We start from the raw sequence: 21,702 nt of genomic DNA on the forward strand, positions 1-21,702 counted from the left end.
GACGCGACCACTGCATTTGAATAGTTCAGTGGACGCCACATCCAGAGTGCCGGGAACTTTTAATCACCATTACCTGCTTGTGGTGCCCCCAAACTGAGAAAAAAATCTTATATATAAAAAAGGGGGAAAAACATCAATAGGGTATTTGTATTGCAGATATGATCAGAAAAATCCATCTTGTTAGGTGCTGAAGGCGGTCCTACATTACCCTGCTATACGTAAATTTTTGAGGATTTATTTCCTGCCGAGACCAATTTACCTCATCTGTGTTAAGTGCAGCCCATAGTAGATCAATTTCTAAATGTAATCTAACATTAATCTCTATTAAAGCCGAAATTCGAATCCAAGACGAAAATTCAACTGTATATCCGGGCTGTATATATGACCGGAAACCTATAAAACACCAGAAGGAACATACAGAATTAATGGAAAGGTATATGCAATTCTAACATTGATCTTATAAAAATCAATCATGTGTATCCCCCCTTGATTTTTTTTTTGTCTGTAAATTTTGATTCGAGAGAAAAGGAGACAGATATCGGAAAGGTGTAGTTGTCAATTTTCTTTTCCTTGACATTTTTTTTATTTTTTATTTATTTTTTTATTTCTTATTTCTTATTATTATTTATTCTATTTTTTTTTTTTTTTGGGGGGGGACGAATTTTGGAATAATGTTTATGATGGGTGTATCTTTTGGGGGAGAGTTTACCTATTTTTAACGCTAGGCCTACATGTCTCTGTGCACTCCCTTTGGGCTTTGTTTATGGGGTTAGTGTCTTCGCCGGGGGTGGGGGGTATGTTCCCGATGGTAATTGTCCTTAGGGGTAATTATCCGGGGGCAGTTGTCCGGTTGGTAATTGTCCAGGGGGTAGTTGTCCTGATAGGCAATCATATTGAAAGAGCAGAATGGACGACAAAGAAAACTTCAAAACTTGAAAAAAATAGAAGGAATAAAGTTGATGTGATGATGAGGAGGAAAAGGAGAAAAGTGGGATGCTGGTTGGCGGTGTATATGGTAGCCTATAACGATTGATGTGTATGGTGAAATACAAACTGATATGCCGCAATGTCTGTTAAATTGAAATTAAATTTGCTCTTTACAATTCAGTTTTGGAAAACCTGAGATAATTTTCCTGCTTCCAGAACTTGCAAGAAAAATAAAAATTGTTACTCGTGAAAGGCGCTCGCGACTTTTATTGCACAACAAGTGGAAGACTATCATAACCAGGGTAGAAATGCAGGGGGCCGTTTCATTAAGAGCAACTTCAAGAACGATTTTAATTTTTTTTGGTTAACTATTTGCAGCTATATACAAAAGGAAAGGATAGGAGGCTGAATAAGCAAATCTAAAAAAAAAATAATCATATACCAATAAAAACTTATCCTCCTTCAGTACCACTGACTCATAAACTCTACAGAAATAACAAATTTACATCATGCATTTGTTACTACAAAACGTAATAAGAATATTCCGACAAACTTGCCATCCTCATTGTTCCATTCTACTTCTGAAACATGCAGCGATGTTTTCTCCATCTGAGTCTGAAACATAGAGAGCAACAAACTTCAGTTTCCAATATTAAATCCTAATTCTAATTGAAATTTGGTAATGCCAACCACAAACATTTAAAGGCTTTAGCCAAAATATAATGTGACCCTTACCATTGGGGGATTAGTGCCCAACTGCTAGGGTCAAGTGAGTATCAGTTTCTGGACAAGTGAGCAAAGCAAGCAAGTACAAAATCTGCATTCGCTCTATAAAACACGGTTAGGCCATATTATGAAATAAAAGTAGAGGGAAGATGCAAATAAAGTTATACGTAACATTCTGTATGCGTCACCTTAAGTATGAAAAACTTCTGTCTTAATTAGATGTGAACTTCTCTACAATGGCATGCAGTATCAGTGTTTCATAAAACTGTTTTTAAGTTAAGAGCGACTTTAAGAACGACTGGTGAACCTTTATTGCGCTCTAAAAATAAACTGAACATTTAATTGTCAGTCAACATAATTTACCACAAGAAAGGGCCACCGGTCGTTCTTGATACATACAATAAAAATATTTTTTATTTTTTGATATATAAGATATATGGGAGCTACTCGCGTATGACGTCTAAATGATAATAAAAAAACTAACTTAAACAAAATCTTAGATGGATTTTCCTCAAACCCGTGTCCCCAATATAATTATTTTTTGCTATTTACAACAAATTTTTCGTAAGAACGGGAGAACTTTCCTTTTTTGAACCCAGTCATGCAGTAGGCAGGTCCAAAAAGTGTTTTCTGAACTTTCATCCAAGTAAGTTATCTGCATGAACAGAAAGGTTCGTCGGATGAAGGGATGTAAAAGAATGTGTAATTTAAGCATATAATTATTAAGATAAGAGAGAGAGAAACTTTAATCTCTCATCCTTTGTATGGTAGGGGAGAAACGGTGTACTGTTCGGAGTTTGGCTATAGCATTAGTCCAGGCTAATTATCATATAAAATAAGAGTTTTAGAAGGGGCCCTAAATAATGTTTGCTCCGGTTTGCTCCCCATTGCCCTCAATACCCCGGGCCCCAAGACAAGACCTTTCCAACCAGCCAAGAAAGTGCACCAAATTTGTTAACACCTATCGTATATCATTATGGTGCGAAGTCCATCCAGCGAAGCTTCGAGTCATGCCATGAGCATACCGGTGGTGTAATGTTCTTTCACACTTCAGTAAATAAATCAACACATGACAAGACTGGTGTCGGCTGGTTAGTGTGTTTTTGGACTGTATGATCGAACTTTGCTCATTTAAATGGTTGATTGAGCATGACCTAAGCGGGATTTATTGAACCTTTTAATGCATACAATCGGTTGTTTCATGCAATTACATATTTTTATTGTTTGCTTAACAATAAAAATACAATAAACTTGATCACGGGATGTCGGGGTATGATGACTGTAGCTCACACTACGGCAGCGGGGGCAGCGAGCGAGAGAAGGAGAAGGCCCCTGAGAGTCGGGGGACTGCGAGGCTTTTACAGCAGCGCGGAGGAGCGCCTCCGCCCAGCTCGGCCTCCGCGTCAGCTGTTCCATCACGATTGAAGCCGAAATTGCATCTCAACATCAGTCTCGCACAGCAACACAACGAGAAAAGTCACAGCGCAGACGACATACACAATAACGAAGCTGGGGATAAACTTGGGGCCATCGTTCCTACTCTCCGTTTGCTGAATAAATGGAGACAGAGTGCAAAGGATTTCACGTCGTCGTCCCCCACTTCAAGCGGTACCCGACCAAAGTTGACAAGCAGTGTGAGTTTAGCCCCAAACAGCGGCATGTCTAGCCTACAGCCTCCGGTGATTCCTGCCTCTCTACTGAGTCCAGCAAACCCAGTGGCTACTCCCAAACTTCCAAATGCTCTCATCGAGATGTGTGTTGTTGTGGGGATGGATGATGACACTGGATTGAAAGTTGCCAAGAAGTCAATGGCTGCTTCTCAGGTATTAACTTAAGTCTTAAGCATAAAATAATTTTGAGCTTTGATAAAAATCAAGGAAGCAAAACTTTATTCTAAATCTAACGTGATTTTTTTTTTGCAAAGCTAAAAAGTACAGACATGTTTATATTAATGTTGATTAACATGATTAAAGAAGAGTTTGCCTCCTTCATTAAATTAGCTTTTTTTATACTAGCCAGTAAAATGAGATGGACTTATTGTACATGACAGCTGTTGATTTCTACATTTAAATATGAATTATACTTTGTAAATTGGGTCAAATAGTAATATTGTTTTTATTGGAAAGGGAAATTGTTAAGAAACTTTTAATGATTCAAAACCAGAGATAATCAACATTTTTTGTAAACACCTGTTGGGGGTGTTTATTTTAAGAAGGATTTGAGAAAAATGAAAATCTAATGCATTTTTGATACTGAAACAGAAATCTTTCAACAAAATATTACAGTATGGTACAAAGTGTAATTTTGATAAATGTCCTTGTCTTTTTTTTTCTTAATAGTTCAATTTCCGAGGCGGTGGAGACGGAATGCCAATATTTTCCAGCATCTTTGAACCACACGTGCTGGCAGTGCTGACGCGTCAGATGGCCGTCTTCCCCCAGAACAAATCTCTCCTCAATGATGGGTACAGCGAGTACCCCCGGACCCCTGTGGTCACGCCCCCTGGAAGGGACTTCAGCCCTGGTGGATTCCCCTACGTACGTCAGAGACGCATGGCGAGGAGGCTGTCCATCAAGCCCCGTGCGCTTCCTCTCTCTTACAATCAGGAGATGATCAATTCACTTCCTCCACTGTGCTTCCCTGGTAAGAATCATCTATTATTGTCTGCCCATCTCCACCTATCTCCTGTTAAGATTATTTTATGAATATTTTGATTCAGCATCTTAAGATGATCTACATGTATGTAGAGATGAAAACTTTGAGACACAGCCTTGTCCTTGGCAGCTTGCCATAAAGTGTATGAAAATTATTAGTATTATTTAATCGTTTGTATATATACTTAGTAAATTCTTTGTCCACATCAACAGTGATCTCAACATTCAAATTCTCCTATTTTATGAGTTGTTCAAGTTTTCTCACATTTTTATTGCAATACATTGTTTCTTTGATTGTTCTGTTTTCACAGTTCCCTGTTTGATCCATCTGATGGAAGAATCAAGAGGGTTCTCACTAATGATTCCCCCAAAAGCTGTGAATGCAAATTAAAACATATTTGAACTAGTTTCAGAGCATTTTCTTGTTCATTATTCATTTAAGTGTAATACAACAAGTCTCCTATCTAAAATGTTTTCAACTCTTCATTACTATCAGTATTAGCTGCTGCGAATTCCCCCTCTCTTGAAACACTGCAAATCCTCATTTTCTGTTTAATATTCCTTCCTTATTCTTGCTATTTCCATTGCTGCCATAGTCTTTAAATCTTTGATCTCATATTGTTCCATGGTTGCTCTCTGTATTTTGTTGAAATTATTTGTCTCACTAAATATTCCTCTGTCATATGTGCTAAATTGCTTGTGAAGTCTTAATACATTATGATGTACCAAATAGTATCACCTAGATTTTTCATTTCTTTACTGGTATTCAATTTTTTTTTTCAGGGAGCCTTGGTGGTTGCCAGATATCCTAAATCATATTGAGAAGTGTGTTAGCTTTTTTGCTTTATCACAATATTTTTATGTTCACTACTTGAAGGAAAAAACACATAGTGTATTTCTTGCAAATTAAGATTCAATGTTTGTAATTTGTATGTTGTAATGTGTCAAGGGTTGTCAAAGTGGTAAGAACAAAAAGACAAGATGTCCACACACTTTTCAAGTCTTCATATTTTTTTTATTTATTTGATATTAATAATTATAATAATTATAGGTATATTTACCCAGGGAAGCCACTTCAGTTATGAAAACTGTTCTCCCAGCAGGCCCTTGTATTATTATTACCCCGGCTTTAGCTGGGCTGCCTAGGCACTCAAAGCATTTAAAGGAATTTCTTCCTGCCAGGTACCCATTCACCTCACCTGGGTTGAGTGCAGCACAGTGTAGATAAATTTCTTGCTGAAGGAAATTACACCATGGCAGGGATTCAAACCCACGACCCTCTCTTTTAAAGTCAGAAGACTAATCCACTGGGCCTTAATGCTCCACATATATATTGATATATTAATAATAATATTATTTATATAAATTTTTTTATTCATTTAAAATCATTTTCTTCTTCTTTTTTTTTTTTTGGGGGGGGGGAGGGGTGTAACTAAAGAGGAATAAAGGCATAGCAGTAGAAGCCCATTATGTACTATGTATCAGGAAAAACTCATTACGGTACTAGTACAGACATCCATGATTGAATCATGAGATTTTCATTAGTGGGGCAACCATGCATATGTATGGTTGACCTTCACAGATGAAAGGATTATCCATTAATACCTGATTATCTTCAGATCAGTGGTGTATATCATCTCCAAATTTTAATCATCTCCAATTACTCATATATGGGGTTATCTTGTAGCTACAGACAGTACAAATCTCTCTACACATGCATGGTGTGATATTTTAAAAATTGAATTCGATCCAAAGCAATGCATGTAGTAAAGTACTGTATGATTAGGCTAATAATTATCATCCTCTATTTTTATGTAAAAAGATCTTTACAACTTACAAGTGTTTGTGTCTTTGCGTCACATTCAATTTTCATTTTTGGTTGTCAGTTTCGAAAATATATTCCAGTGTAGGAAATAGGTTAATGGTGATTATGCCCTTAAAATAGCCAAGCTGCCCCCCATGAAGCCCAAATCACCTTTAAGTTTTGCAAATTTGGAATGCTTTGGGGTAGCCATCTTTTCTTAAGTTACAACAAGATCTGCCACAACAGTACATGTATGTACATGTAAGGAAAATAAAAAAATCACAAAGCATTCAGTAGAATTATAGGATATTTCATCGTAGTATAGCATAGTTGCTCGATGAGGGAAAAAAAAGCCCTTGAGATAATAGAAAAAAGCCCCCAAATTTCAGCAATCGTTCCAATGTGACAAGAAAAAAAAATACTACATGTAATCCCTAAAAAATAAAGATGATTTCTTTCACTGATTTCCTACCATGCATTTTGTCATAGGAAGTGGATATGGAATATTAAATACTTTACTGTATATGTATGCCGTGATGTCCCCGGGTGTTGTCCCCTCAGGATGCTACTCATTTCACCTCTCTCTTCCTCCCCAGGTGAATTGTTTTTTTTTAAAGACAGTTTCTCAAATATTTCCTGTAAAAGAAAATTATCAAATACTTCCTGTTCAAGAGATTGTTTTGAATAGCTGTTTGGAAAGTAAAACCTCTCTTTCTTTAGGATTTTATGGGGAGGAAGTCAAATAGTTGTGTTTCTGCTTCAATTTTTTGTGTTATATACACTAAACTTTTCCGGCACTGACAGATATGTCGAAGAAGAAAACAAAACAGTAATATGGCACAAATAACTGCTAATTAATGATGATCATAATTACAATAATGATAATTGAAATAAAAATGTTGACATTAAACTAATTAATGATAATCATCTTGTTAATTTCATAATAATCAATCCCTTTACATCAAATGTTTATGTGATTTTTTTCTTTTGTCTTTTCCAATTTTCCTAATTCCCTTTTATTAGATTTAATTCCCCTACACATCCATCACCTTCCTTGATACCCCTTTCATAAACCCAATTATGCAGCTAATAGCAGCATAATTTGGTCATAAAATCGGAGGAGGACCAGAGTTATCCGCATTATTTTGATGCTGCAATTGTCCGCATAATAGCAGCATCGGGACCAGATTTTGACTTTATGAACGCATTTTGAAAGTAATGCGGATAATTGCCATGGAGCGGTCACAAGGTCACCCTTTTCCAATGCAACCTCATTGGAGGGGGTGTGTGCGGTTGCCATGATGATTATCCTCCTCTTTCAGGACGGGCGCTCGTAAAAATAGCGCAGATTATTTTCGAAGTTTATGAACGCAATTTTTATTGAATTATCGGCATTACTCTTATGCGGCTAATTGGAGGATAGGTTTATGAAAGGGGTATAATGGAGTAAACCTGTTGTTTTCCACCAGGATCCTCTCTAACATCGTTTCTTCTATATAATAGCGTTAAAGAACATAGTCCTACTGATGAGGTTGATGGTGATGAAGAAGGTTAAGTTTTTGAAATGTCGTCATAACTTAGAAAGTATGTGGACCTAGTTCATGAAACTTGGCCATAAGGGTTATAAAATATTACTGAATATCCTGCCTGAGTTTCAAGTTCCATGACAAAGGTTAAAGGTCACGTAGGGTCAATAAACTTTGGCCAATTTGGGGGTATTTGTTGAATTGCCATCATAAGTTTGAAAGTTTACTCTAGAGGGATCTAATATCCTTTTCATAAACCCATCCTCCAATTAGCCGCCTAAGAGTAATGCCGATAATTCAATAAAAATTGCGTTCACAAACTCCGAAATAAAGCTGCATTATTTTGACGAGCGCCCTTCCTGAAAAAGGCGGATAATCATCATGACAACTGGACACGCCCCCTTCGATGCGGTTGTGTTGGAAAAGGGTGACCTTGTGACCGCACCATGGCAATTATCCGCATTATTTGGAAATGCGTTCATAAACTCAAAATCTTGTCCTGATGCTGCTATTATGCGGATAATAGCAGCATCAAAATAATGTGGATAACTCTGGTCCTCCAATTTTACAACCAAATTATGCTGAGCACTATTAGCCGCATAATTGGGTGTATGAAAGGGGTATAATTCATAAAACTTGGACATATGAGTAATCAAGTATCACTGAACAATTTTCAGGTCACATGAACAAGGTCAAAAGTCATTTAAGGTCAATGAACTTTGACCATTTTGGGGGTAGGCCTATTTGTTGGATTACCATCATTCATAACTCTGAAAAATGTATGTTCTAGTTCACAAAACTTGGACATATGAGTAATCAAGAATCACTGAACATCTTGTGCGAGTTTCAGGTCACATGACCAAGGTCAAAGGTCATTAAGGTCATTTTGGAGGTAATTATTGAATTGCTTTCATAACTTTCAAAGTTTATGGATATGTAGTTAATGCATTGTGGACATATGGATAATCATCTAAGTATCACTGACAAGTCTTAGGTCACATAATCAAGGTCAAATGTCATTTAGGGTCAATAATCGTATTTTATCATTATATGAATGGTGTTTTCTGTGAATAATTATTTTATAGTAGTTTTCAAGTGCAGGTGAGACTGCCAGACTAGCTCCACTTGTTTAAAGTAATTATCATGCTATTCATCTTTTTTTTCAAAATCGACTGGAGAATTTTAATAATTACTGTATGGTCATGATGTTCCTTTTCCATGCAAGTTTGTAAATGTGTACATGTATTTAGTCTCAACTTAGGTAAACATTCCATGAGTAATGAAATCACTTCTTAAAGTCCAATCATTTTCAGACTAGAATATGCCAATATGCGTGATTTCTATTTGGTGGTCTAATGATGTTGTTGATTTCATTTTTACAATACCAGATAACTCTCAGTGCATTATTCATATGTTTCTTGGTTTAAGAAATGGATTTATGATATATGTTGGATTGATGATCATGAGGTTGTTGATTGCATTTTTGCTTCCAGAAGATAACTTTCTCTCTATTATTTAATGTATGTTTCTTTAGTTTCTGAAGAAGGATGTTTGATATTAAGTGTTGGTTTGATGAGGTTTGCTGATTGCATTTTTACTAATACAGAAGATAACTTCTTGTCTAATATTTTTATATCTTTCTTCAGAACTGAAAAATGTTGGTTTGATGAGATTGTTGATTGCATTTTTGCTTCCAGAAGATAACTTTCTCTCTTTTATTTATGTTTCTTTAGTTTCTGAAATAGGATGTTCGATAAGTGTTGGTTTAATGAGGTGGTTGATTGCAATTTTACTTACAGAAGATAACTTTCTCTCTTCTATTTATGTTTCTTTAGTTTCTGAAATAGGATGTTCGATAAGTGTTGGTTTAATGAGGTGGTTGATTGCAATTTTACTTACAGAAGATAACTTTCTCTCTTTTATTTATGTTTCTTTAGTTTCTGAAATAGGATGTTCGATAAGTGTTGGTTTAATGAGGTGGTTGATTGCAATTTTACTTACAGAAGATAACTTTCTCTCTTCTATTTATGTTCCTTTAGTTTCTGAAGAAGTATTGGTTTAATGAGGTCGTTCGTTGATTGCCTCTTTAACAGATTAATTTCTACCTGATGTTTGTATGTTTCATTGGTTTAGGTGATGCAAGTGTCAGCAAAGGTCAACGAGAGGAATCATTCCATTATCTAGTTCTGACCAGTCTCAGTGGAACCAGATCATATGCAACATGTCTCACTTTCTATAGACAATTTATTGTGCACAAGGTAAGTTCCATATGAAAACAAAACAATCTGCAATCTACGGGCAGTGATTTTCTGTCTCAGGATATCAAAAAAAAAAGGAAAATGCTGCCGAAGATGCAACAGCTTGGGCTACATGTACATTACAGTTAGGGTAATAGTAATTATGCTTTGTATCCTCTGGAAAAAGTGCTAAAAAATTCCAGCTATGATATTTTTCATTATTTTGGTAATCATTTGTAATATTTGTTTAAAAAATATGGACAGAAACTGCAACTACATGTACAATGATTTTTTTTCTGAAATGATGTTATTCGTAAGTACCAATAATCAACTGAGAAATATGTTTTTGGAAGGCAATTTGAAGAATGTTCTGATTAGAAATCCTTATTTCTTTTCAGTATCCTGATGAAGATTTTTACAGTTTGGAACCGAAGACGTCAACCACCGTGCAGAACAATCAGAAAGAAGGCCATGAGCAGGTCATGTGTTACGTCCCAGCATGCATTGTTCTCATCTCACCGAATCCTTATTTTACAGTCATGAGGGAATGTTTGTCGAGGTAAGGTCATCTTAACTTGGCCAAATCCAAGTACATGTAGTATTGAAAGATTAAATCAACCCCAGTTAAATATTGATTAAATATGATTGAAATAGAAATCAAACAGGCATAACACTAAAATCTCATGGTAATTGGATGTTATATCAGAAAGATACGATTGTAAGGTCCACTTGTTTTCATAAAACTTTGCACTTCCTGGCCTGTATACCAAGTAGGGAGCCTATGGCATCACACATGATTATTTGCTTTGTATTTTATCTTTATAGGTAATATCAAATATTTGATTTGTATAGTTTGAGGTGAGGTTTTCTCTGATTCACATAAAATGAATAATGATGACTTTACACATGTTTCAAGAGATATCAAATCAAGTTTTTTTTTTTATAAAAACCAGAGGAAAAATTGAAATATGTTGTTATTTCATATATTAAATTATGAAGAATAAAGTGATTATGTGACATTATACACAAAGACTCCTTCATTTGCATGTCCCTAAGGATGTGCATATCATATCACATTTTGTTTTACATCTGATCATGACCAAATTTTCGATGTCATGCTTTTTTCAAATTTTCCTTTATTCAATTCAAATTTATTTTAGGGTGGACTTGATCTTAAAACCTTTTAGAATCAATTTGGTTTGTCACAATATCATATGTAGATCCAGTGATGTGATATCAAGAAATACAGGGTACGCTAAATATTCCTGATGTACTGTACAGTGTAATTATTTCTGCACTCTTTGCCATTTGCTTAATTTAACAATTAATTGTATCTTTTCTATGACAGGGCACATATCAAATAGAGAAATTCTAACATGATTAACTTTAAGCAAGGAAAACATAATGAAATTCATTTGATATCCAAGTACACTGAAATCCCCAATGTAGAAAAAGCGCATATGGGATTATTGCTTTATAGGAAGCGACAGAGTGACAGACTCAGCTCCCGTTTTTTATTTCATATTTCAATTTTTCTTCCATTTTACAGATTAATTAATTTCATTCACTACTGAACCAGTTTTCACCTGAATCATGAAACACAATTTATTTAATTCTTAGGTAAAATATTCGGTGGGTTGTACTTTAACTCATTTGTAATTATTTATAAACACAAGTTGAATATCTATGATGCATACCAGTTCTATTTAGACCTTTGACCTTATATTTACATTTGCTTATCATCTTGAATTTCACACAATCTCTTCTTCCCGTTTACATTAAGATCATTATATCACAAAATGTTTATTTTGGATTCCTGAGAAAAATTGTGTTTTATACTACATGTATGTATTAAAGGTCAAAGACAATTTCATCCTTTTCAGGAATGGTCAAAGTTTATAGTGATTCTTTTGATTATATCAACTGATTTCAGTTAGATTTAACAGTTACAATACTATAATAATGAAGGATATTTTATCATATTAGAGAATTTATGCTTTCCTGATGTTATGTGAATACATGTACTTCCTCAGCAAGCTTTAGTGTACAATTAAGATTTGAATGAAGGTATTTTAAATCATATTCAATTCAATTATCAATATGTTCTGATCGCCATTAGACCTACAGTATACTTGGTCTAATAGCCCTTTTAATAGTCTAACTCTCAGTTTAGTGACTGTTATGCTCAGATATTCTAATTTCTATTTTTTATTTCTATTTTGCACTTTGTCAAATATGAATTTAATTCAACAGTTCGTCTAATAGACCAAGTGAATATTCATTGAGCAATTGGGTATTGTCTAACTCTCATTTTATTCTAATGCTTAGATGGTCTAATTTCTACTTTGTTTACTGATTATTTTTCACCTTGTCAAATAAGAATTCAATTTGTAAGCAGTTCATCTAATAGATCAAGTGGATATTTATAGAATAAATGGGTAGGCCTGTAGCCAAAATAGTATAGTTCTAGAAATAAGAAAAAAATGATGAATTGGCTAAATGGTAATTAGACAGTGTGTAGTTACTTGAGTAGACAAACTAGAATAAAACCATGTGAGATGAGACCAAATGGAAAGTAGATGAAGTGGAGACCTTAGGTGGTGAGAATTTACCAAACAGCCATTAGACCAAACAGTAGACAAACTAGAATTAGGCCATGTGGGATGAAACCAAATGATAAGTAGATGAAGTGGACGTAGACCAGGTGGGAATTTACCAAATGGCCATTAGACCAAATAGTTGGTAGACATAGAATTAGGCCATGTAGGATGAGACCAAACAGAAAGAAGATGCAGCGGATGTAGACCAGGTGGGAATTTACCAAATGGCCATTAGACCAAATAGTTGGTAGACAAAATAGAATTAGACCATGTAGGATGAGACCAAATAGAAAGAAGATGCAGCGGATGTAGACCAGGTGGGAATTTACCAAATGGCCATTAGACCAAATAGTAGACAAACTAGAATTAGGCCATGTGGGATGAAACCAAATGGAAAGAAGATGCAGTGGATGTAGACCAGGTGGGAATTTACCAAATGGCCATTAGACCAAATAGTTATTAGACATAGAATTAGGCCATGTTGGATGAGACCAAATGGAAAGATGCAGCGGATGCAGACCAGTTGGGAATTTACCAAATGGCCATTAGACCAAATAGTTAAGACATAGAATTAGGCCATGTGGGATGAAACCAAATGGAAAGAAGATGCAGTGGATGTAGACCAGGTGGGAATTTACCAAATGGCCATTAGACCAAATAGTTATTAGACATAGAATTAGACCATGTAGGATGAGACCAGAGGAATGAAGACAAAGTGGTTGTAGACCAGGTGGGAATTTACCAAATGGCCATTAGACCAAATAGTTATTAGACATAGAATTAGGCCATGTTGGATGAAACCAAACAGAAAGAAGATGCAGCGGATGTAGACCAGGTGGGAATTTACCAAATGGCCATTAGACCAAATAGTTATTAGACATAGAATTAGGCCATGTTGGATGAAACCAAATGGAAAGAAGATGCAGTGGATGTAGACCAGGTGGGAATTTACCAAATGGCCATTAGACCAAATAGTTGGTAGACAAAATAGAATTAGACCATGTAGGATGAGACCAAATAGAAAGAAGATGCAGCGGATGTAGACCAGGTGGGAATTTACCAAATGGCCATTAGACCAAATAGTTGGTAGACAAAATAGAATTAGACCATGTAGGATGAGACCAGAGGAATGAAGACAAAGTGGATGTAGACCAGGTGGGAATTTACCAAATGGCCATTAGACCAAATAGTTATTAGACATAGAATTAGACCATGTAGGATGAGACCAGAGGAATGAAGACAAAGTGGTTGTAGACCAGGTGGGAATTTACCAAATGGCCATTAGACCAAATAGTTATTAGACATAGAATTAGACCATGTAGGATGAGACCAGAGGAATGAAGACAAAGTGGATGTAGACCAGGTGGGAATTTACCAAATGGCCATTAGACCAAATAGTTATTAGACATATAATTAGGTCATGTTGGATGAAACCAAACAGAAAGAAGATGCAGCGGATGTAGACCAGGTGGGAATTTACCAAATGGCCATTAGACCAAATATTTGGTAAACAAAATAGAATTAGACCATTTGGGATTAGACCAAATGGAAAGTAGACAAAGCGGATGTAGACTAAGTGGCAATTTACTCTCGTTGTTGCAGTCTTGTTCCAGACCTGTATGCCAAGCCTCAGAAGATGAATGAATTACTCAAAGAGTTCACCTTGCAGCTGCTTATCATACCCACTCCACCAGCTGGAAACCTGTATATTGTGAGTGATATTCAAGTTTAATATACTATTACTGAACATTGTAGGAGAAATAATCAAATAAATGAATAATGTTTAATTTATCTCCCTCGTGCAGGTTTTAATTAATTCTCATGAATTTATAATGTAAGATTCTCAATTGATTAAAGAAAGTAAATTAACTTTCACCTGCAGATATTCAAACATGCTGCAAGCTATGTACATGTGTAGCTGGTGGCTAACTTTAACGCGATTAAAAACTAGTAAACACTACATGCTTGCTATAAGATCACAATGATTTTTTTGTGCATGCCTAGTAGTAGCTTATTTGAAAGCTGTGGAGTCACTAGCTAGTCACTAGTTACTTGCTCACTGCTTGATATTTAATAGCTAGCCACTAGCTTGAAATTTTTGTGAGAGATATTTAATTTTAAGTCATTCTCCTCTTGCAGGTTATATTATTTTTTTACCATATCTTGGCATAGCATGATGAAAAATAGCCACAACTGAAGTTTGGTGAGAATCAGAAAAGATGTGGCCATATGAATACTTCTTACCTGTGTGAAGTCAGTGTAAACTGGTCTTTGTTTTTGAACAGATATTATCAACCAGGCCAATTCACACATATTTCAATAGGGCCTATTAGGTATTCATTTGACTATACCTTGGGCCACCATGAACTTATTCATGTTAAATTTGGGGTGTGGAGATTTTTAATCAGTGTACATGTACTACCCGGATAATGCTCTATAAAATGCTGTAACGCACAAAGAGAAAAGTGATTAATGACAAGTACTCTGAACCCTTTCTGCAGTAATAAGATGCAGCACCTTTATCGTATAACACATGACAAAATGACAGCATTACATGTACATTACATGTACATTTACAGTTTCACTTTCCACGGACTTCTTGTTTTAATAACTTGAGTACATGATTGATTTTTCTTACAGTACATCAAGAATACACTCCTAAAACACATTTCAGTCTCTCAAAACAAACACTTCTCTTTGCTTATTAATGAATTAAGAGCCTGTGTAATTGTATAAATTAAAATGACAATCTTGTTAAGATGGAACCATGCCAAATTCCATGGGCTTCACGAGTTACCAAATATTCAAAATAACAATCCAATTGTATTTTCTTTCTCTTCTATTTCCTGATATGAAGGATTTGTATTGCTTTTGTTATTTTCAAAATGTATGATGATTATTTTTCCTTATCATTGGAGTTTTTTTTCTCAGTTGCAAAGTCATGTTTTGACAGTAGCTTTTATAATAATAGGCAGAAAAAAATACAGGAAAATGTATATTACATGTATGGTCACAATAAAATCTTTATCTAGGATGACAAGTAGGAGGGGGACAGGTGCAAATTTTTTTTACCAAGGTCAAAGTTCACCATCATAAAACCAATTTCCCCTTCCTTGAATAGGTCAGTTTGGGTGGGGGCCATTAGCATATCTGGCGGCAGAGGGGGCGACTTCCCCCCCTCCCTGACGAGTCACAACTGATCCCTGACGAGCCACACTGGTGGGGGCAAGGCCCCTTGTTCCCCCCTCAGGATGAGATCTGTCCCTGATATATATTTACAATGTATGTATAAATTTAAATGTAGGCCTACATGTAAGTTCTTTTGAAGCAGGGTAGCCTAGGTTTCATGTGTAAAACTGATTTGGTAAAGGCTATCCCTCAAAAAAGACAATTTACAAAGAATTTACATCTGTTTGATATCATTTTCATTGTATGTTATACAAACATACAATGAAAATGATATTAAACAGATGAGTAAAGTAAACTACAGGAACCCCCTTCCCCCCCAAAAAAAAAAAAAACAACAACCTGAACCTGAACCACAGCTTCAGTGGAAATAATTTTACATTTAGTTCTAAGTAATTAAAGGTATACTCTACATGTAGCTTTCCTTTGAATTCTAGCAATTAATTCCTGAGGAAGAAATCATAATATTAAAAGGACAGCCTATTTCCTTTAGTAGGGGATTTCAAAATGGTAGTGGATTTAAAAGGCAATTGATATTTCATTGATTTTGGCATTTCTACTGTGACTACTCTCTCTAAACATTGGAACCTGTATGTAAATATAGTTCTGCAGATTCTTATTCAATATTTAATGATAAGTGCATTGTATGTTCATTCTATCTGTTTGAAGCTCCTTGGTATAGGCTATAGTATACGGTACCTTGTATGTGGCTTGGTTTATATCTGCGTATGTAAGGCTTAATATTGTACAGTCCAGAAATATTGTTTTATCATGAATACTATCCTATGTACATGTAGATCATTAATGAGGTTTTTATCATGCTTGGCTGTGAACAGATGCTTTTATCAAGGTCTGGTAAATCAGAGAGTACACTTTGGACTTGAACAACAGGCTTTTTCATGTATGCATGATCTATTGATTTCAGTGTGTAGAAATGTTCTCAGGAGTAAGACTTTGCATACAGTCTCCAAGATTTTCTTTTCAAATATAACGAAAAAAAATTAACTTTTCTCATTTATACAGTTTATAAGAATTATTTTATTGATATCCACATGTATAATAAATGATATAACTCTTTTTTTTAAGTGCAAATTGCGATGCAGTCTCGGTAGCATATACAGTACTGTATTGAGAAAAAAAGGAGGAGGAGACTTTTTATATGCAGAGGTGGGAGGGCAGTAGTGTAAAGGTTCTGACTCAAATCCCACTACGGCCTAGTCCACACTTTGCCTCTCTCCACCCAGGTGCTAAATGGGTACCCGATGTGTCTCGATTGTGACTGGCTGCAATATTCCCCAGAGAGTGGAAGATGTGTATCCATGTTCGGGAATGACTGATCGAATCCGATGACTGGGGTAGAATTAAATCTATGAGCCCATATAGAAGTACAAAGTTTGTCTTATGCACCATATGAATATGCATGTAAACCAGATAATTTAGGCCAATTTTATGGTATTATTTGAAAGAATATTATAGCTCGTTAATGTTAGTATCCCAACTGGAAACATTCATTAATACATAGATGTGAAGTCCATCTGTATTAATATCTTAAATACAGAATTCATGAATATGGTTCTAGTTCATTTATGTATTTGATCAATTAAAATTCTCCATGTATATTCATGTAGGAATTTATATGTGATCTTACCAATTTGTTTAGTTTTGTCAGATTTTATGCATGTTTATGTAGGTGTGATTATAAACCACAAGATCTGTAATCAGTTGAGCTTTTAATATGTGAACTAAAGGGATTAGTATATAGCCTACTCTATGGCTTTAAATAAATGCCCTGTTTCATTTGAAGCATTACCGTAATCAGTGATTCCAAATTAAAGTGACATTATTTCTCGAGCTTATTATTAGGCCTACCATAATTTAAATATAGAATTGATAAAAGATTGTATAAGAGAGGGCCCATATTTTTGTACTGTTAATTTCAAAGTGAGATTGAGTCCAAGATTCGATTTGAGTATTTTATTGTCTGTGCGATGGTGAAATTGCCAGTGGTTATGAATGTATTTCCTATGCTGATTATGTACACAGTATTGTACATTGAGATTCATGGTTATAGACTCTATCAGCTTTTAACTTTCATCTCCTTTTTTTAAATCGCTGTTGTGTTTCCAATTGAAACTATAAAACATACTATTCCGACTGAGGACGTAGTTCACCTGATCGTACACTGTAGATATAAACCTTAACATGTTAAAACGTGCATTATAAAAACCTGTCCATGAAGACCACACCTCCTTTTTGGTGGTCTTTACAGGTTTCAAATTTTACTTATTTTTTAATTGCCTTTCCAGTCCTTCATGTTGAAACTTGTATTAAAGGACAAGTCCACTCCAACAAAAACTTGATTTGAATAAAAAGAGAAAAATTCAACAAGCATAACACTGAAAATTTCATCAAAATCGGATGTAAAATAAGAAAGTTATGGCATTTTAAAGTTTCAACAAAATATTTATATGAACAAGCCAGTTACATCCAAATGAGAGAGTTGATGACATCACTCACTCACTATTTCTTTTGTAATTTATTATATGAAATATGAAATATTTTGATTTTCTCGTCATTGTCATGTGAAATGAAGTTTCATTCCTCCCTGAACACATGGAATTCCATTATTTTAACATTTTGTGCTTCAGGCAAGGAGGTCCTAATCGTCAAATTCGTAAAAATTGAAATATTGTATAATTCAAACAATAAAAAACAAAAGAAATAGTGAGTGAGTGACATCATCGACTCTCTCATTTGGATGTAACTGGCTCGTTCATATAACTATTTTGTTGAAAATAAGCGAAACTTTGAAATGTCATAACTTTCTTATTTTACATCTGATTTTGATGAAATTTTCAGCATTGTGCTTGTCTGATTTTTCTCTATTGATTCAAATCAACATTTTTCTGGGGTGGACTTGACCTTTAAAGAAGCCCGTTCATAAAGGCAAAATTTCTTGTCTCTCTCAGGTGATCATTATACAGTGCATCCCACAAAATACGAAACCAAAATTTAGTGATGATTTATCATAACTTAATCATTAATACAATAGACAAATGACCTACCATTTTAAAGCTTACGATCTCCTCTTTCATCTGAAATTGCTTAGATTATTTCTTATTCACGCATGAGTGAGCAAAACCAATATGAAGAGGGGATACCAAAAAGTCACTTAGCGGGCTGTATCTGGGTTTCAAAAAGAAATCACATTTTTAAAAGTTCAATATCTGCTTTTTAATTTGATACCTCAATTGCAGAAAATGGTCAAGAAATAACAAAGTTCTGGTTGTTTGAAATAAGACTTGAATTTTAATAATTTTATAAAATGAAGAGGTTTTACAGGCTAGCATCCAGACTCACTCGACATTGTTTCAAGGGAACAGAACTTTTTTACTTCTTGACCATTTTCTGTGATTAAGGTATCAAATAAAAGAGCAGATATCAAAGTTTTTAGGCATGTGATTTTCTTTATGAAATTCAGATGAGTTCAAATTAGTTTTTTTATATCCTTTCTTTAAACTGTTTTTGCTCACTCATGCGTGAATAAGGAATAATTCAAGTAATTTCAGATGAAAGAGGTGATTCTATGCTTTACAATGGTAGGTCATTTTTCTATTGTATTTGTGATTTAGTTGTGATAAATCATTTATAAATCTTGGTTTAGTTTTTTATATCAGCTTTCATATTTATCTTGTAATTTTTCTTGAAATGCCTTTCAAGTGCTAGATGTTGAAATATGTATCATAAAAACCTGCCCATAAAGACCACATCTAGTGCCTTTCTTGGGTGGTCTTTCTTTTAATACAGGTTTACTTTATCATATTTGAATTTTGTACCCTTTTTCCTGAATTGTTCTTCCAGTCCTTCATGTTGAAGTATGTATTATAAAAACCTCTCCTAAAAGACCACATTTCTTGGTTGGTGGTTTTATACAGGTTCACTCTATCTACTTGCACATCTAAACTTATATACCCTTTTCCTGAATTGTTCTTCCAGTCCTTCATGTTGAAGTATGTATTATAAAAACCTCTCCTAAAAGACCACATTTCTTGGGTGGTGGTTTTATACAGGTCCATTCACTCTATCTCCTTGCACATCTAACTTATCTATCATTTTTCTTGAATTTCCTTTCCAGTCCTTCATGTTGAATGAGTTCACCATCAGCATCCCTCCCCCAGATGACCCTGAGAAGCCGGTAGTCAACATCTCTCTCCATCTCCCATTCCTCATCTTCACCCTGGATGATATCCTCAAGATCATCTCAGCCATCCTGACTCAACAGAGGATCATCTTCCTCTCTCACGATTACTCTCTCTTGGTCCCAATCATGGAGGTTTGTGTATTGTTTGCTTTTAGTTTCTCTAAAAATGGAAAGTTTACCCTGACCGTGGACCTACTAGCAATTTTAGTTTCTCTAAAAATGGGAAGTTTACCCTGACCATGGATAAAATTAGCAGATTTTTTTTTAAAGGTTTGAGGAAAATCTATCAAAGATTAAGAAAGTTATTCAAAAGTTTAAGATTTGTGACATCATATGCAAGCAGCTTCCCCACATATTGTGCAGTAAAAAATCAATGAAATGTAATTTTATATAGATAAAAATGAAAATGGTTTTTATTGTACCTTCAGTATATCCACACACTAATTATTTTACACTTGCTCCATAAAGACAAGAGATTGGTCATCATGAACCATTAAAAAATGTAACTTATTGCTGTACACATGCGTGACCAAATTATTTCCAAACGCCCCCTAAACGAGTGTTTCTCTGTGTGCAAAATATTCCCTGAACAATTTCTTTGCGGGCTTCAAGCCCCCCTTTTTTGTTATGAAAATATTACTGTGCTTTCAAAATGTAACCTTGTATATGTCTTTCTTCCTCTACATCCTTTCTTTCAAGTGGCCATTCTATCTTCCTGTAGTTATTACACAGCTTCTTGATCTCCTGATGGTCATCTCAAATAAAAGCATTTTATTTCTCTCAATTTGTTTTTTCTGTAGTGTTTCTTCTCCTACATTCTGCCCTTCAAATGGCCATTTGTCTATGTTCCAGTGGTCAGTACACAGCTTCTTGATCTCCTGGAGGCCCCAGGATGCTTCATCATGGGCTGTAATACCATACATCGAAGCAGGATACAACAGGTATGATAGACAGACATTTACTCACATAGTGGCAGATCCAGATGGGTGTGCAGTTCGTGCACCTTCCCTCAATATTTTTTAAGAAAAGCCCACTTTATATGTTACTATAGCTAATTTGAAGAAAATTGTCATCTGTGCTCCTTCTATTTACAAATTTGCTGTTGTCACCCCCTCTTTGATTTTTTTTTTTTTGGGGGATTGATCTAGGATACAGCTGACTGATTTTCAAACATTATTCTGTCTGTCATTTCATTTTTATACGCTCGTCTAGACGGGACGCATTCTGGTATCGTGCTTGGTGCCCTTCCATCTGTCTGTCCATCTGTTGGTCCGTTAACTTTTCCTTGTAAACGTAATAACTTCAGTTTTTTAAGAAAAGCCCACTTTATATGTTACTATAATTTATTTTAAGAAAATTGTCATCTGTGCCCCATCTATTTCCAGATTTGCTATTGTCACCCCTTTTTTCCTCGATCTGCCACTTGCTCACACATAAGTGGAATAGAACTAAATTCTTATTCCATTTACACCTAAATTTTGCTATACAGGTTGGTGTTAAACAAAATCATGTGGTGAATCTCACAAGATTATGTTTATTCTTCAGAGTCACAATGCATGCTATCAAATTGCATGCATGAAATTAAATATATTGCTCTATGTGCTATCTTGGCAAACAGTTGTTGCACTGTATACTTGCTTTAATAAGCTTCTATCATCTTTTCTTTTTTTTCTCTCTCTTTCTTACTCCTTCTCTTGCTATTAGATTGAAGGACTTGTCATAGCTGACATAGAGAAAGGAACTCTCCATGAATGCCCTACATTGTCTGTTCCTAGTCTTCCTAAAGGACCCACAGAAGGCTTCAAAAAGCAGTAAGTTATAGTATCTCTAGTCATCTAGTT

At 35.1% G+C, this 21,702-nt stretch overlaps 1 protein-coding gene across 3 annotated transcripts in view; it reads left to right on the forward strand.

The window, feature by feature from the left end:
- Positions 1-2,699: 2,699 nt before the first annotated feature.
- Positions 2,700-21,702, forward strand: part of LOC121421119 (DENN domain-containing protein 3-like) — a 42,614-nt gene continuing 23,611 nt past the window's right edge. For all 3 annotated transcript variants that reach the window (XM_041615758.1, XM_041615767.1, XM_041615777.1), the window contains exons 1-8: positions 2,700-3,476; positions 3,993-4,296; positions 9,771-9,895; positions 10,273-10,433; positions 14,077-14,185; positions 19,796-19,993; positions 20,662-20,802; positions 21,566-21,672. In XM_041615758.1, the coding sequence (XP_041471692.1) occupies positions 2,916-3,476; positions 3,993-4,296; positions 9,771-9,895; positions 10,273-10,433; positions 14,077-14,185; positions 19,796-19,993; positions 20,662-20,802; positions 21,566-21,672 (1,706 nt within the window). In that variant the 5' untranslated portion in view covers positions 2,700-2,915. The remainder of the gene's footprint in view (positions 3,477-3,992; positions 4,297-9,770; positions 9,896-10,272; positions 10,434-14,076; positions 14,186-19,795; positions 19,994-20,661; positions 20,803-21,565; positions 21,673-21,702) is intronic.

Source organism: Lytechinus variegatus, chromosome 1, assembly GCF_018143015.1.
Source record: "Lytechinus variegatus isolate NC3 chromosome 1, Lvar_3.0, whole genome shotgun sequence".
Lineage (NCBI taxonomy): Eukaryota > Metazoa > Echinodermata > Echinoidea > Temnopleuroida > Toxopneustidae > Lytechinus > Lytechinus variegatus.